Source organism: Corvus kubaryi, unplaced genomic scaffold (assembly GCF_017639235.1).
Source record: "Corvus kubaryi isolate FWS band 111438036 unplaced genomic scaffold, C.kubaryi_AGA036_p1.0 split1-131, whole genome shotgun sequence".
In the NCBI taxonomy this organism is placed as follows: domain Eukaryota; kingdom Metazoa; phylum Chordata; class Aves; order Passeriformes; family Corvidae; genus Corvus; species Corvus kubaryi.
Window position 1 is genome coordinate 20556785 of NW_024582073.1, and position 16994 is coordinate 20573778.

A 16994-nucleotide genomic window follows, 5' to 3' on the forward strand; every position below is an offset into this window, starting at 1 on the left:
AATTTTTAACAGGGAGGCTTTTATGCTGGAAGACTAATTATTTGTAGACTGATTTGAAGTAGTTCCATTCAGGTAGTCTTTTATATGGAAGCCTATCCCTCTGCCCTGGGATGGGTATATCCTTGCCAACTTTAGTCTATGTTTGGCTTGCATGTGCTAAGGACACAGGACACTTTGGTGACTGAACTTGGGACGAACTTGCTAGGCTCCCACATCCAGTGGAATGTGGGCTGTTTCTTCTGCCATCCCATATTAACCCAGTAGAGGGACCTGATGTCTGGATTTATATTCTAGTAATAGGTATTAGTTTTTCACATGTATATTTTAGGGGGAAGAGGATATAGGGTTCTGTATGGGTTTTGTGTGTCTCATGCATAACCTAAAGAGAGGAGGAGAAATGAGGATTTGGTCCTCTGTACTCCACTAACCTTGTGTTAAGTGTTAATCTGGCAGGTATGCCTATTTGACAAAAATAGCAGTGCTTCTTCTAGTATAATTACACCTATTCTTTTATCATCCCTAAGAAATACTTTGGGGTCACTCAAACACATTTTTTCTTAACGCATTACAGTATGCAGAGTGGGTTCAGCTACAGCAGGGAAATGCTGTGTGACTGCTGCACACAAGTGTCAGTAAATTTCAAAGTTCACCAGCAACATGTACAAATAAATTTCTTGAATGCAAAGCATTTTCAATTTAGTTTATATTTGTGTTACTGGTTATTAAGCTGTATAACTGTCCTGTAGGAACAATTTCTTAAATTTTCTGACCATAGTTTTTTAGTCATTGCCCCAACTAAATGTGTAAAGTACAAGTTTTGGAAATCAGTATATGAAGAAAAGAATAGGTAGGAACTGCGAGACTAAGACTTTTAGCTGTACTTCTTTATATGACTAATTTGAACTCCTTAGATCACTGAAATGTGTCTGTTTGCAGCATTGGGAATAACCCTCCTCTTTTTCCCATACATAAACATGTAAACTAAAGAAAGGAGCAATTAATCATATTTAGGAAATTGTACTATATCTTGAAATTATTATGCCCATAAAGCTTATTAATACAGAAGTTAAACTGCCTTCTAAAAGCTCAGATAACTGAATTTAAAAGTTCACAGAGGAAAACTTAGCTGTGGTCCTGCCCTCCATTCCTTTCTAGGAAGGGGGGGACTGTAGCTGAGGACCATATAATTCAAATTTTGGGAAGTAATTTTTTTGTGTATAACGTCAAGTTTTTTGAGAGAAATTAGGTGGATATGGATTCCTCTTCAGTTAAGCAATGGAAGATAGCTGAAATGTCTTTACTGTAAAAGCATGTGGCTCAGGAAGTTTATTTATTGATTTTTAGTTGACATTTGTCTTGTTAATTGTGCAATAACTGATCTGTTCTGTATTTCTCTGTCTAGTGACTGTTAGGCATGGGACAGATTTGGAGTATCATGGACTTGGTATTCTCTGTTCCATTTTAGGGGTAGGAATTGTGGTGTCAGGGATTGGAGCTCAGCAGTAGGCTCGCAGGGGCATTGTATTTGTGCAAACTGTACAGGGTTGCAGAACCTTCAGCTCATGTATTAGTGCAAAAGAAAAGCATTAGTTCTCAAGGACTGTGGTTATCTGAGAAACTATTTCCAAGCTCTCTGCTGCATTTGTATTGGTGTGATCATGTTGAACTGCTCATTCCTTTTTTGTTGTTGTGACTACTGCTGTATTCTCACAAAGGCTTATGTAATGCAAAGCAGAGATGGAAGTTCAAGTGCCAGGTTGGTGAGTCCTCATAACAGTCAGGATTTATTTGCAGCTGTCTCTGTGCTGATACAATTGTACTGCTTGGAATTCTGGGGATAACTGAGATACTTCCTTTGTGTTCTTTACGTATAGACCGTTGCATGACAGTACACCTGTCACATTTCTCCAAGCTTAGATGTATGCTGCCTATATTCTCTGAAATCAGATGATTACAGTGGTGTGGTGATTACAACACAACTTTATTTCTAAATCCAAGAAAGCAACTATAAATGCTATGAAATAACTTCTCCAATCATGACATGCTCCTTTCAGACACCCTGACTCTGTAGTGACAGTTTCTGTTGGCTTCCTGGCTTTCTTTTCTGCAGTGTAAGTCAGACTTGTAAGTAAAACTATGTCTTTATAGCTGTAGCTATAGTCTTGCTAAATTTTCTTTTCTGCTTTTACTTTAATGGGAAAAGTCTAAAGGCAGCCTGCTCAACAAACATAAGATTTCAACAGATGCAGAATTTGCATGTTCTCTCATTCTTTGGAGTGGGTGTGACAAATTTCTTCTGCTTAAGTTTTAGCCTAGAAGTAACTTCTAATTAGTGAGCATCACATAGACTGCCCTTTCAAACTGGTTGGATTATAAGCAAAAGTTTATAATTGACAGAAACTCAGATTACAGGGTTTTGTACTTGGATTGATTAGTTTTGACAGGTAGAATTCTTCACTGCCTGCCATCAGTACCAAATATCCTGAGGTCGTAGCAGTGCATGTTGTTATCTGATACATTATCAGCCGGGCTCCACAGGGTTGTAATGTTCCGGTTGTGGCAACTGGAAAGGAGGTGACTGTAGTGGCTAGATGGTTCCCTGGTTTTTCACTAAAAGTCTAAGATGAATTCTTTCCCTGGTAATACCTGGATTTGGAGTTATTATCTAAAATTAAAAAACATTTTCCAGTCCTCTCTATTCTGTGTTAGCAATGGTTTTTTGTCATGGAGAAAACTTATGCTGCTCTCTGAAATGTACTCTTCGTCTGCATTTCCTTTGGGGCATATTAGCTGAGTTTGAGCCAATGTTCTTGTGTTTTTTTCTGAACTATCACACCTATGTATTATCTCTTTGTCTCAGTCTGAGGCAGCCTGTAAGAAATGTCTAAGCTGATTCTGGCCCATCAGACCTTTCTCAGTAATTATAATAAATTTTATTATGAAAAAGTATCCACTGCTGTGGCTTTAAGCAATCTGTGAAGAGTTTCCTGAATCTAGGTTTAGTGGAAGTGTTTTTTTCAGGCAAGATCACTGAAGGTCTTTATACATTGTTGAATAATCTTAAAGGTGACGTACTCTTGTGATCTGTTGCAGTTTTCCCCAAAATCTCAATTGTGAAATCCTCCTAGAGGCAGTGAGGACCCGTTCCATTTTGGATAGAATTTTTCATGGAATCATTGAATGATTTGGTTTGGAAGAAACCTTAAAGACCATCTAGTTCCTACCCCCTGCCATGGGCAAGGATTCCTTCCACTAGACCAGGTTGCTCAGAGCCCCATCTAGCCTGGCCTTGAACACCAGAGAAGGGCTAGCCACAACTTCTCTGGGCAACCTTTCAAGTGTCTTATAACCCCCAGAGTAAAGAATTTCTTTCTAATATCTAACCTAAACCTGCCCTCCTTCAGTTTAAAGACATTCCCCCTTGTGCCGTCACTCCATGCTGTTGTCCAAAGTCCCTTCTGAGCTCTTCTGTAGGCCCTTCAGGTACTGGAGGGTGCTGTAAGGTCTTCCTGTAGCCTTCTCTTCTCCAGGCTGAACAACCTCAACTCTCTCAGCCTGTCTTCATAGCAGAGGTGCTCCAGTCCTCTTGTGGCCCTTCTCTGGACTCACTTCTACAGGTCCAAGTCCCTCTCATGTTGGGAGCAGACCTGGGATGCAGTACTGTTGTGGGTGGGGTCTCATGAGAGTGGACAGAGGGCCAGAATCAGCTTCTTTGGCCTACTGGCCACACTGCTTTGCATTCAGCCGGGGACACAGTTATTCTTCTGGGCTGTGAGTGCACATTGCCAGCTCATGTTCAACTTCTCGTCAACTAACAGCCCTAAGTCCTTTTCCTTGGGCTTCTCTCGATCCTTTCTCTGCCCAGCCTGGATTTATTTGGAATTGCCCCAACTTGGGTGGAGTACTTTGCACTTGATGTTGTTGAACTTCATGAAGTTCACACAGGCCCACCTCTCAAGCCTGTCAAGGTCCCTCTGGATGGCATCCCTTCCCTCTGGTTGTCAACCACACCACAGAGTGGTGAGCTTGCTGAGGGAGCACTTGATCCCGCTGACCATGTCACTGGCAAAGGTGTTAAACAGCATCAGTACCAATACAGACCCAAGAAAACACTTGTCTCTGGTCCTCACTTGGACATCAAGCCAATTGACCACGACTCTTTGAGTGCGACCATCCCAACCAATTCCTTATCCGCTGAGTGGTCCATCTGTCAAATCCTTGTCTTTCCGGAGGCAAGGACAGTGTCACAAGCTTTGCACAGGTCCAGGTAGTTGATTTCATTTACTTTTCCCTTACCCACCAAAGCTGTTATCCTGTCATAGAAGGCCACCAGATTTGTCAGGTGTGATCTGCCCCCAGTGAAGCCATGCTGGCTGTCACCCATCACCTCCTTATTTTCCATGTGCTTTAGTATATTTTCCAGGAGGATCTGTGCCATGATCTTGCCAGGCACAGAAGTGACACTGACTGGCCTGTAGTTCCCCGAGTCTTCCTTTTTTTTCTTTTTCAAAAATAGGTTATATTTCCCTTTCTAATGTTGCCATTTACATGAACTATGAGCTTCATAATGTTTTTATTTCAGTCTTATCACAAGGTGTCACATTTGTTTTCTTATGGATAGTAGATAGTTCTCTCTACAGCAAATGAAAGAATCACTACCAAACTTGCTTTTTTTTTTGCTTCTCCAGTTTCTTGGTAGTTGAGAGGGAAGTGGTGGAATTGCTGCTTTTGCATAGTTGAATAGAACAAACCATTTCTAAATCTTTCTAAAATTTGTGCCTATATATTAATTTAAAATTGAATTAAGCACTCAAAGTACTGCATTTCTTGCAGCATCATTAGTGTGAAGAATACAGATACGTAATCAATGTTTTTTTAGCCATATTTGTAGTTATTAAGTTATTCTTGTCATGAAACTTTGCACTTTCAGTGTCTTCATGATTGAAAATCTCTAATGAAATTACCTAGTTATGTAGCAGGTAGAGGATAGTAGGACTCTGAAGAGTAGATGTTTAAATAGCAGTATAGATGTACAAACTTAGGTTTTTTTCAGTATCTAGAGAGCATTGGCTTTCTGTTGATATCTCTTTAATATTGGATGGTCATCTCTTAAAAATTTAGGTAGTGGTAGTCTGGTTTAAGTATTAGAATTCTGTAAACCAAATTTTAGTTTTTCTTCTGTGTGTATGCACACTTTTAAAATCTGTAAGTTTGGAGTGGCATTGATTTGTGAGATGTTCAGTGACCAGTGTAGAGCTCTTGCGTTAAAATGAGCATTATCTTACGATCTCTGGTTCTGTTAGGAAACAAGGTATCTAGTAGGTGAAGAGATCAGAAGTCCTTGGTTATTCTTTCCCTTCTTTCCACGTGGAAGGAAGTAGTATACTTGTCTTCATGCATACAGAATGTTTTGTTGAGCTGCCTTCTTTTTTGCTGCTGCTTTCCTGTTTGTTAAGGACTTTATTCTTTTCAGTCTGAGGAGTAAACCTACTGATGGGCTCCTGACCACTGAAAACAGAGAGAAAAACAGAGGGAAAAAAAATTAAGAGAGTAATTTAAGTAATTTCAACCATTTGAAACTACTGGGTTTTTCCTTTTTTTTTTCCTTCCTTTGTCAATTTGGTCATCATAAAAGAAGGGGATCTGTCTGTTCGTGTTTCACTGTTCTACAGACTCACTCTCGAGGGTGTATTACATTTTCTTGTTTCTCAGGCATTTTACTGTAATGTTGGGGTTTTAAATTTTTTTTTTTTGTATTTGATCCAGAATGGTTCTGATACACAAGAATTATGTCTAAAGTTTTTTTTTCTTCACTCTTGTGTAGTTTGATTTGTGTACAGAAGGTGCAAGATTCTCAGTAACCTAGGCTATATCAAATACATATATAGTGCTGATAAATACTGTAGTTTAGATGTTGATTTTAAACTGCAAAATTTTGCATGAAACAGCTGTAATCCATGGCATTTGCTAGTCTTGTAAAATCTGAGGTATAAAATTTATGAGTTTGTCCTCGAAAAAAAATCCAAAACCAAGTTTTAAACTTGGCAGCCAAGTGTGACTGAAAGCCATGTGTCCAGAAAAATTTTTTGTGTGTATTGTATACAGAGGTAGAAGGAAAATGAGGACTCCAACAGAGCTCTGTCCTCAATCGCTGCATCGTGAGAGACAAGCCACGTTGTTCCCAGAGTGCGCAAACAGCTCACTCTGGAGGGAGGGGTGAGACCTTGATACCACAGCTCTGGGGTAGGGGCCTGAGAGAGAATTATGTTTAGCCTCCCTTCCCCCTTTAAAAAGATTGGGTATCTCTTAAAAGAGATTTTTCAGTTTTTAAAGGTTGAAAACTGTCAAAGTCTGTAAACAAGTGTCAGATATCTTTCAAGTTACGTGTGTAAAGAACTGAATGAAATACTCTATAGATTGCTGTGAGCATAAAGGTTCTTGCTGCTCTGCTGACAGATAGCTGGTAAAGCTGTGATATACCAGTACAAAGCAAAGCTTTGTCAGCATAGAGAAAAACAGTAATACGTAGCATTTGGGGAATGTTTTCCTACTGTAGATGTTGTCTTAATGAACTTCCCACTTAAAATCAGAATAAATGAAGTTAACCCAGTGCAAATTTGCTGGTGTACCTGAGTTTTCACCCACACAAATGAGTCTGTTTTTCATTTGCCGTTGTGCCCATGTGAGTAAGCTGGAGGGGTTTTGGGTGCTGGTGGGGGGTAGGTGGTTCTCATTAGTTTGTTTTCTTTTGTATGAATATTGGGAAGAGTTAGAGTGCTCGTGGTATAAAGAAATACATAAACTGCAATTTTGGAAAAGACTTAAAATTTTATTTTTTAAAAATTAATTGTAGATATGCACAGTCTATTAAATCTATTTTCTGATATGTTTTTCTTACTTTTTTCTATTATTTCTTTCTGTTAATCCTTCTAATAACAGTACAGTAGCCTGTTCAAATTTTTTGTTTTAAATGAATCACTGGCACCTTGCACAAGTACTAGGAAAAACAGTGTGACTGGTAGCTTTTTGTTCTTTCAGCACTAAATGCAGTTCTTCAGTTTTGGTGCTCAAATAAGACTTTAAACAGTAAATCCAGCAAATTGCTCTGCTCCTTCATGAAGCACTCTGTCACGTGAAGTCACAAATAGCAGCCCTTTGTTGGCTGCTTCTGAAGATGATTGGTCTCTCTTGGCTCCGTTTTTTTTCCCCATCTTGTTCTTTACTTGCACAGGGACAATTATTTTCACTGACAACTTGTTTTTACTTTGTTTCAAAACCATGGGCAATTAGGAGTTCTTGTAAATGAGGGTAGGCCTTAGCCTGGTTGTCTTTGGAAGCAGTCACAGATATGTTGAAGGGATTCAAACAGGTAGGCTGAAAAGCATCAAGTGTTTGTGGAGCTCTCTGAAGAAGATGATTTTAGATAAGCATACGTTATAAGATGTTAAAGACTATTTTACTGATAGCCAAAATATTTCTTTCATGAGATGAATATGAGAAGTCTTGTATATATATGTGAACAGACAGTGAAGAACAAGTGAGTCAGGTAGTAAATTTTGTAAATTCTGAAAAGCCATATATAAGGGATGCTACATATCTTCAGATGATTGCATATAATACAATAGCATTCTACTTTGATTTTATTGTTCTTCATCATTCTTACATATATGAGAAGCCAACCCCACCTACTCACCCTCACTTCTCAGTTATCTGAATTTTCTTCTGAAATAGTTCAGGTTTATTTTATGATAGGTACTGCTATCTCTAGCTGTAGTCATGTTCATTGTAACACTGAATTGAATAGGCTTCAGGATCTAACATTGCATTTTCTTCTTTTGACTTGCTTAACTTTCTCTTAAGTTTGATCTTAACTCAGAACTACTTGCTTTTCATTCATATTATTTCAGAGATCAGTGAAACTCTCTAACATATTTTGTGTAAATTCCAGTAATACATTCAACCATAAGTTGGCCATAAAATTGCCTTTGTGGATATGCTTTGCAATTGGAAAATATTGCAGTGGAGTGTGAGTTGCCTCCATGTCCTGTGAAAAATGCATGTGCTTTTCTGAATAGTAAGTGCAAGTTTTATGTAATCAAACTAATCTTTTATTTGGCAAAAAGTAGTTTTTAACAGATAGAAAGGAGTTGGTTTTATTTTGAACAGTATGTTATTTGTAGTCCTGTTCTGCTATAGTACTGAGATATTAATGTATTTTAAATAATGTGATTTCTTTATTTTGATTTTAGGAGAATGACATCTTCCTGGGCTGGGAAAAGGGAGCTTACAAGAAATGGGGAAAGAGTAAGAAAAAGTGCTCTGATCTAACACTAGAGGAAATGAAAAAACAGGCTGCTGTCCAGTGTCTTCGCTCTGCTTCTGATGAAGTAAGTTTGGACTACTTAATGTCCTTCATGTCCTTCTTTGTGCTAGATATATTTAGCTTGTGATGCTTATCTTTTAATTTGTGGCTTCTTAAAATGCTGGCTCGCCAAGAGTTCTCCAAGAATTCTTTATTTTTCTTTAGGAAATTATGAAATCTGTGTATGGGTATGGTATGTATCTCTTGATTTCACAAGAGATTCTGTACTATGTAGTGTCATGCTTTTCTTTCTGTAAACCCTCACCTGTTCTTGTCAGGGGCAGTTGCAATACACTAGTTTGAGTTGAAATTACCATAAAGCTTTGCATAAAGGTAATTCTAAAAATTCTAAATCGACTTTGTGTTCTGTGTAAATAGAAAGGATTGGAATATTTGGGAAGAAAGCCATCTTGCTCTGTGCATGCTACATGTGTAATCCAGAATTCCTAAATAAAAAGCCACGTATAGTAGCAAATGTTCACTTTCCAGATGACACGATTGAGTGGAAGGGGAGTTGAAGTGCACTGACTGGAGAAGGTGAGGAGAGGTGAAGGTGGCAGGTGAAGGAAGATAGCAGAGGCAGCAGGTATCATTGTAGTTGAGCAGAAAAGTGGACAAAGGGAGAGGCAGTTGAAGGCAATGTTTAAAAAGAAAAAATGATCTGTAGCACAAGTCAAAGGAAGCTCTCTAAGGAGATTTTTCAGACAACAAGAATGAGAAACTCTGTTTTTTAGTTTACAGAACTATAAGTTCTCTGATCTGTCACTGCTGTAAGAAGAAACTACCCCACCTATGCAGCCTGGTTGTGTTACTGCTCTACACACCTTCCTAGTCATAGCTTGTGTTTGCACATGCATTTGGGTGGTTACATGGAGAACTGGTTTGGAAAAGTGAATCAGTTTCCTGAGATTAACCTGGTTGGGGCAGAGGAAAGGTTAACCCAGAGAGGTTTCCTGGTCAGATTTGTGGCACAGACACTTGTGCCAGCAAGGCTATGGAAGAATAATCAAGGGAGTGAGGATGATTTGGTGGTGATTCCCACCACCTTCAGCAGCATTACCATCATGTTCTGGCTCACTGTTTGTGAAGCTACTTGAGTATTCACTCAGTTACTAAATAGCTAACTGACTTAACTGGGAGATTTCTGAACTTCCATTTTCCCATTACTTATTATCCTAACAAAGTGATGCAAAGTACAATTTTGTTGGTAACTTGCTCTGCTCTCATAGTTACAGAATATTGAGGTCTAACTCTAACTACCATAGAAGTTAATTTAAATATGAAACAAATATGGGGAAATAATTGCAAGATGTAATGTCTTTCTTGAGGATATGTTTGACTTTGTCTACTCATTTTATGAACAACAAAATGTAGGTCTCATACATAGACCACAGGAATACTGATGTTTGATTCTTAACTTTAGAAATTACTCCCTTGATGCATCTCCACATAGCTGAAAATCAATGATCATCACTTAGAGCTAAGTTTATATAATACAGAGAAATTTAGTTGCAGAGCAATAGGAAGGAAGTAAATTTATTGATAACCTATAACAGAGAAGGGAAGAAACTATTCAACTACAGTTTTGAAAGAATAAAAATACATGGGATCTGAAAGGTTGAAAAATAACTTCATCTTTGACCCCTGTCACCTTGTCAAATTTTTAGTGTTCAACATTAACCTATAATCTGCAACCTGTAGACTTGAGTTATTTCAGAGCTATTTTGACTTCTGTTGCCTGCTCAGACAGTTAAGCTTTCACATTTGTTGTCATTAATGAAATTGCAGGTCATAATTTTTATAATGTGTTTTCAAACACAGAATTGAACCTTTAAGCCTTTTAAAAAAAGTTGTTACTTAAAGCTGCTTTGTAGGTAGTTTAACACATGCATTGCATGAAAGAAATACAGACTTCTTTTATTTTTTCCCCTAGAGTTAAAGGGAAGGGTGATCCTGCTTAAATGCTAGTAATACTTTAAAATAATTTGTAAGATATCTTTTATTTCTGCTTTTTCAAACACGTTTCTCATGTTGTTGCATTTTTGTGTTTAAGTTTGTGTGCTGATCTGATGGGAATAATCAGTAGATTTTAGACAGTGAAAGATAATGTTCGAATACTATTTCTGCTGAGGTATTCAAGCTGCTCCAAACAGTTTTCATGGTTTTGTCTCTACAAAAAGATAAAAATACTCTGTGAACTGTAGTTGGAATTGTAGGTCACTTGTGTGTAAGGAGTATTTATAAAAATTGTTGAGATACAAATAACACTTTTTTTCTGGTGCCACTTGAATTTTTTAAAATAGTTTTCTGAATCATCTGAGAAATGTTTACCTGCGATTTTTTTGTTGTTGTTGTCAGATGAGGTAGATGTGTTCATGAGGATGTTCTCTTTTTGCAAGTGGCCTGATAAATAGTCCACATGGGCAGTTATAGAGCTTTTTTACAGTTTTGCTGTCCTTCTGTGATCCCTTTTTCAAAGTAGGTGGATACAGAAATGCCGATCTGCTCACATGGATATGGAACACTTGCTCTTCCAGCCTAACCTCTTCTTTCAACCTTAGTATTGGAGCAAAGCAAGCAACTTTGAGCCCCTTTTTTGGGAGTAATTGGAAAAAAAAGTCTTGGTGTATTTCAACTTAAATATATTTAAATAAAATTGTATTTAAGTGAAGTGATTTTAGGGTTTACCCTATGTACATCTGTAGACAGAGTATGTATACACACGTGTGTACAGGCACACACAAACAAACACACACAAAAGAGCCAAAACAAGGGAGACAATTCAGTGAAGACTTTGGGATTTTGCAACCTGATCTATTTTAGAGACAAAAGTGTGCAAAGGATGAAGAGGTAATGAGGATCAGTAGTAACTTTCCTAACTCTCATAGGAAATTACAGAGATCCGGGTAATGTAATTTTTAATTTTGCATTTAGTTATTTAAACCAATAATGTGTTGAGAAACGGTAGTCAGTCTGCCTCCTCCTCCTAACAGTAATCAAAAGCCTTAAAATTGGGTGATCGCTTCAAAAAGGTGCTTGATGGAGAGAGGAAGTTGTAAATGGATTATATGAAAATTGGCTTGCTAGCAGTAAGTACTGTTTTGTCAGACTTTCATTTAGTGGTTGAAACAAATATTTTGAAACCACCTCTTGTAGATTTTCATTTCCACAGTATTCATTCTTAGGGTGTACTTCATTTGGTAGCTTAGTTTTGCTTGAATTCAGTTTTTCCTCTCTTGCTAAAAAGAGTAATGCTGTAAAACACTAATCTGAGACAAAAATCCAAGGTTCTGGTTTTAATTTCATGGTCCTGAAAACAAACATTTAACTTCAAGAAGCCTACAATTTGGTGTTTATTTCTAAAACATTTCCTACATCATGGAGATTGACGAGTCAGAGAACCTGCTCTGCCTCACTGTGTCTTTGCACCTGTTGTGGACTAAGTGTGTTTGTGAGAGGAGGCCTGATTTTAACAGATTCCATCTGGTATATGCAAGAATGCAAATTGTTAATGTATGTTCTGAGGACAGTATATTTTGTGTGACAAGCATTTTGGTGTCTCAAATTGTCTATATTCGTATGAATGAGTCTTTGGCTGCAGATGCTCTTGCAGTCAGGAGCAGAGGCAACGTAAGTACATCGCAACTTGCCAGAAAATGGAGACAGAATGTCCTGGGTTGCAGTGTATTCTATTACCATCCTCAGGAGCCGTTGAAACCAGGTGGGGCAGTGTTTCCTTGCCTCCTCCCCCCAGACTATCTTTCTGTTAATTGCCCACCATTGTCCTGCCGCCTGACTCAGAGATAACTCCCTCCGGACTATCTCCTGTTAATGAGCCTAATCAACACTTGGCCTCATGACTCGTTACCCCATTGTGAGATGCTCCGCCCAGAGGGAGGAACCAAGCATCCCATCGTGGATATAATCTGAGGCTGAACACCAGAGACACGGGCTTCCCACTGGATTTCCAGAGGACAGGAGCTACACAGCCACCATTGGACTTCCTGAGGAAGAGCAGACTGTTTTACTACAGGATCACTGCTTCAGAGGACTGCAGCCACCATTCCACCAGACTGCTACCACCACCCTGCCTAACAGGGTGTCAGGTTGTACCTTGACTCTGTCAGTTTGACAGTGTTTTCTTCTACTTTTTTTTCCCCTTTTTCTTTAATTTCCATTAAATTGTTATTCTGACTTAGTGCCTCCCACTGGTTTGTTTTCAAACTAGTACATAATTTGGCGCCCAACGTGGGGCCTGCTCTGAGAAAAAGTCAGAATTACAATTTTGTATAAACAGAAATCTATTCACCATGGTGCTCAGCTGGTCTGCATGGGTACTGTATCTTGCTCTCTATATTTTTCCTCACATGGGGAACTACCTGCCTGTTGTATTACTCCTGTTAAAACCAGGGAATGGTATGAGAATTGCTTTATTGGTTTATTATGTCTATAGCATAATAACCTGCGAGGCGATGAATACCATTCGGAATATATACTCAATTTTGTTTGGCTGTCCTAGTCTGGGCTCCTATGTCTGGGACCTCTTCAACAATCACAGCCAGCCCCTGGTGGGAGGAGTAGAGAGTGGTTTCTTCCAGCCTTTCAGGCCAGGCACAGCAGTTTTTGAAAAAATTGAGTTCCCTCTGGATGTTAAGGATGGTATAATCTTCTTGTCAGTTCTCTTCTCTTTTTTCTCTATGGCCTGCATTGTGTACACCATGCTTAGAAACAAAACACTACTTAGTGTGGTGCAACGTCTGCTTGAGGAGGAGGTGAAAAGGAGCAAAGCAGCAAATACCATGTCTACACAGACTGTCACACAGAAAGGAGCCAAAAGCAAAGCAACCGCATCCATTTCTACGCAGACCGTCACAGAGGAGAAAGGAACCAAAAGCAAAGCAACCGCATCCATCTCTACGCAGACTGACACAGAGGAGAAAGGAACCAAACAAAAAGCAACAGTGTCCATCTCTACACAGACTGTCACAGAGGAGAAAGGAACCAAATGTAGAACAACAGCGTCCATGTCTACGCAGACTGACTCAGAGGAGAAAGGAACCAAAAGCACTGTCAGCGTCCCCATGCAAACCATCACTGAACCAGAACAGCCTAAACCGATTGCAGTTGCCCCCGTGCAGAAGAAGAAATCAAAAAGCAAATCAGTCCGCATAGTGACTGACGAGGATGCAGCAGGACCTTCGCACCCAGCAGAAGAGGCAGAGCCAGAGATCATCACTCGGTCGCTATCCCTGGGTGAGCTGCGAGACCTGCGGAGGGAATTCACCCGCCAGACGAACGAGTCTATCCTGACCTGGCTGCTCCGCATCTGGGACGCTGCAGCCAATGACACCATTCTGGACGGAAGTGAGGCCAGGCAACTGGGATCTCTGTCCCGGGATGTGGTCATTGACCAGGGGATCGGGAGAACCCAAGAAACCCTCAGCCTCTGGCGGCGACTGCTGACAAGTGTAAGGGACAGGTACCTTTGTAAAGAAGACCTCCAGGTGCACCAAGGAAAATGGAGCACAATGGAACAAGGTATCCGGTGCCTGAGGGAATTGGCTGTGCTGGAGATCATTTTCTCAGAAGATGAGAGATTTCCTAAGAGCCCAGATGGTGTCCAGTGCACATCACAGATGTGGTTGAGGTTCGCACGCCTTGGACCAGAGATATACTCCCGTTACCTGGCAACGCTGCAATGGAGGGAAGGCGAGGACAGGGTGGGCGTCTTGGTGAACAAACTGAGGATTTACGAGGACACCGTCACAGCCCCGTTTCGCACCCACGTCTCATCCGTGGAAACAAGTCTTTCGGCTGAGCAAGTCCGGAGCTTGATTGAAGAAGGCCATCAGAAATTGAAAAAGGAACTTAAGGAAGAGATTTACCAGATCTCACCAGAACCAACAAGAGTCTCTGCCATTAGGAACCGGCGACCCCCAACCAGGGAGAGAGGATACACCCCACGAGGTAACCTCTGGTTTTTCCTTCAGGAACATGGAGAAGACATGAGTAAGTGGCATGGAAAACCCACCTCCTCCTTAGCAGCTCGGGTACGTGAACTAAAAAGAGGGACAACTACCACAAGAAGCGCATCTAGAGTCAACATTAATCCAGTCTCCCGCACACAGAACTCCAGACGGTACCAGAATGATAATATGACCGATCCTCTTGAAGGGACCTCAGGAACGTATTCACCGGAAGGGAGCAACATGCAACATGACCAGGAATAGAGGGGCCCTGCCTCTAGCCAGGTAGAGGAAAGGGAGAATCGGGTCTTTTGGACTGTGTGGGTCCGATGGCCTGGCACATCTGACCCACAAAGATACACGGCTTTGGTTGACACCGGTGCTCAATGTACTCTGATGCCATCAAGATATGTGGGAGCAGAACCCATTTCTATTTCTGGGGTGACAGGAGGATCCCATCAGCTGACTGTACTGGAAGCTGAAGTGAGTTTAACTGGGAATGAGTGGCAGAAACACCCCATCGTGACTGGCCCGGAGGCCCCGTGCATTCTCGGCATAGACTATCTCAGAAATGGATATTTCAAGGACCCAAAAGGACATCGTTGGGCTTTTGGGATAGCTGCTGTGGAGACAGAAGATATCAGACAACTGAGTACATTGCCTGGCCTCTCAGATGACCCCTCTGCCGTGGGACTGCTAAGAGTTGCAGAACAACAGGTGCCAATCGCCACAGCAACAGTGCACCGCCGGCAATACCGCACCGACAGAGACTCTGTGGTTCCCATCCATGAGATGATTCGCAAACTGGAGAGCCAAGGGGTGGTCAGCAAGGCCCATTCACCTTTCAACAGCCCTATATGGCCAGTGCGTAAGTCCAGTGGAGAATGGAGGCTGACGGTGGACTACCGTGGCCTGAATGAGGTCACGCCACCATTGAGCGCCGCTGTGCCGGACATGTTGGAACTTCAGTACGAGCTGGAGTCCAAAGCAGCGAAGTGGTACGCCACTATTGACATTGCCAATGCCTTCTTCTCCATTCCTTTGGCAGCAGAATGCAGGCCCCAGTTTGCTTTTACCTGGAAGGGTGTGCAATACACCTGGAACCGACTGCCCCAGGGGTGGAAGCACAGTCCCACCATTTGCCACGGACTGATCCAGACTGCATTGGAAAAGGGTGAGGCTCCAGAACATCTGCAATACATCGATGACATCATCGTGTGGGGAAACACAGCAAAGGAAGTGTTTGAGAAAGGAGAGAAAATCATCCAGATTCTCCTGGAAGCTGGCTTTGCCATCAAAAGGAGCAAAGTCAAGGGACCTGCCCAAGAGATCCAGTTCCTGGGAGTAAAGTGGCAAGATGGACGACGTCAGATTCCCACCGAGGTCATCAATAAGATCACTGCGATGTCTCCACCGACCAGCAAGAAGGAAACACAAGCTTTCCTAGGCGCCATAGGTTTCTGGAGGATGCACATTCCCGAGTACAGCCAGATCGTGAGCCCTCTCTACCTGGTTACCCGCAAGAAGAATGATTTCCACTGGGGCCCTGAACAGCAGCAAGCCTTTGCCCAGATCAAGCAGGAAATCGCTCATGCGGTAGCCCTTGGCCCAGTCAGGACAGGACCAGAGGTGAAGAATGTGCTCTACTCTGCAGCCGGGAACAATGGTCTGTCCTGGAGCCTCTGGCAGAAGGTGCCTGGTGAGACTCGGGGCCGACCACTGGGATTCTGGAGCCGAAGCTACAGAGGATCTGAAGCCAACTACACTCCCACAGAGAAGGAAATCTTGGCAGCCTATGAAGGAGTCCAGGCTGCCTCAGAGGTAATTGGCACTGAAGCACAGTTGCTTCTGGCACCCCGACTACCGGTGCTGGGGTGGATGTTCAAGGGAAAGGTTCCTTCCACGCATCATGCCACCGACACCACATGGAGCAAGTGGATCGCCCTCATCACACAGCGTGCCCGTATTGGAAACCCGAATCGCCCTGGGATTCTAGAAATTATAACAAACTGGCCTGAAGGTGAGACTTTTGGATTATCCTCTGAAGAAGAGGAAGAGCAAGTGACTCGTGCTGAGGAAGCCCCACCATATAATGAGCTACCGGAGACTGAAAGACGTTATGCCCTCTTCACTGATGGTTCCTGCTGAATTGTAGGTGCTAATCGAAAGTGGAAAGCTGCAGTATGGAGCCCCACACGACGAGTTGCACAAGCTACCGAGGGACAAGGTGGATCGAGTCAGGTTGCAGAGCTTAAAGCCGTCCAGCTGGCTTTGGATATTGCTGAACGAGAGAAGTGGCCGAGGCTCTATCTCTACACCGACTCATGGATGGTAGCCAATGCTCTGTGGGGATGGCTGGATCGCTGGAGAAAGGCCAACTGGCAGCGCAGAGGGAAACCCATCTGGGCCGCTGAGATTTGGCAGGACATTGCCGCCCGAGTAGAGAAGCTGACCGTGAAGGTTCGACACGTGGATGCGCATGTACCCAAGAGTCGGGCTAATGAAGAGCATCGCAACAACGAGCAGGTGGACCGAGCTGCCAAGGTGAAAGTATCACAGGTGGATCTGGACTGGCAGCACAAGGGAGAATTATTCCTAGCTCGTTGGGCCCATGATGCCTCTGGTCATCAGGGGAGAGATGCAACATATCGATGGGCCCGTGACCG

General features: G+C 41.8%; 2 protein-coding genes across 2 annotated transcripts in view; both read left to right on the forward strand.

Moving 5' to 3' along the window:
* The window catches only part of KIAA0232 (KIAA0232 ortholog), a 71882-nt gene that overhangs the window by 24579 nt on the left and 30309 nt on the right, over positions 1-16994 (forward strand). The window contains exon 3 of the mRNA XM_042052931.1: positions 8250-8387. Within this exon, the coding sequence (XP_041908865.1) occupies positions 8250-8387 (138 nt within the window). The remainder of the gene's footprint in view (positions 1-8249; positions 8388-16994) is intronic.
* LOC121676444 lies at positions 13308-14764 on the forward strand. Its single transcript, XM_042052935.1, has 2 exons — positions 13308-13353; positions 13411-14764. Exon 2 carries the CDS (start codon positions 13444-13446, stop codon positions 14590-14592), a length of 1149 nt encoding a protein of 382 aa, XP_041908869.1. The 5' UTR covers positions 13308-13353; positions 13411-13443; the 3' UTR covers positions 14593-14764.

Coding starts and splice junctions, on each gene's coding strand:
- LOC121676444 (XM_042052935.1), top strand. CDS start 13,444: ATGCAAACCATCACTGAACCAGAACAGCCTAAACCGATTGCAGTTGCC.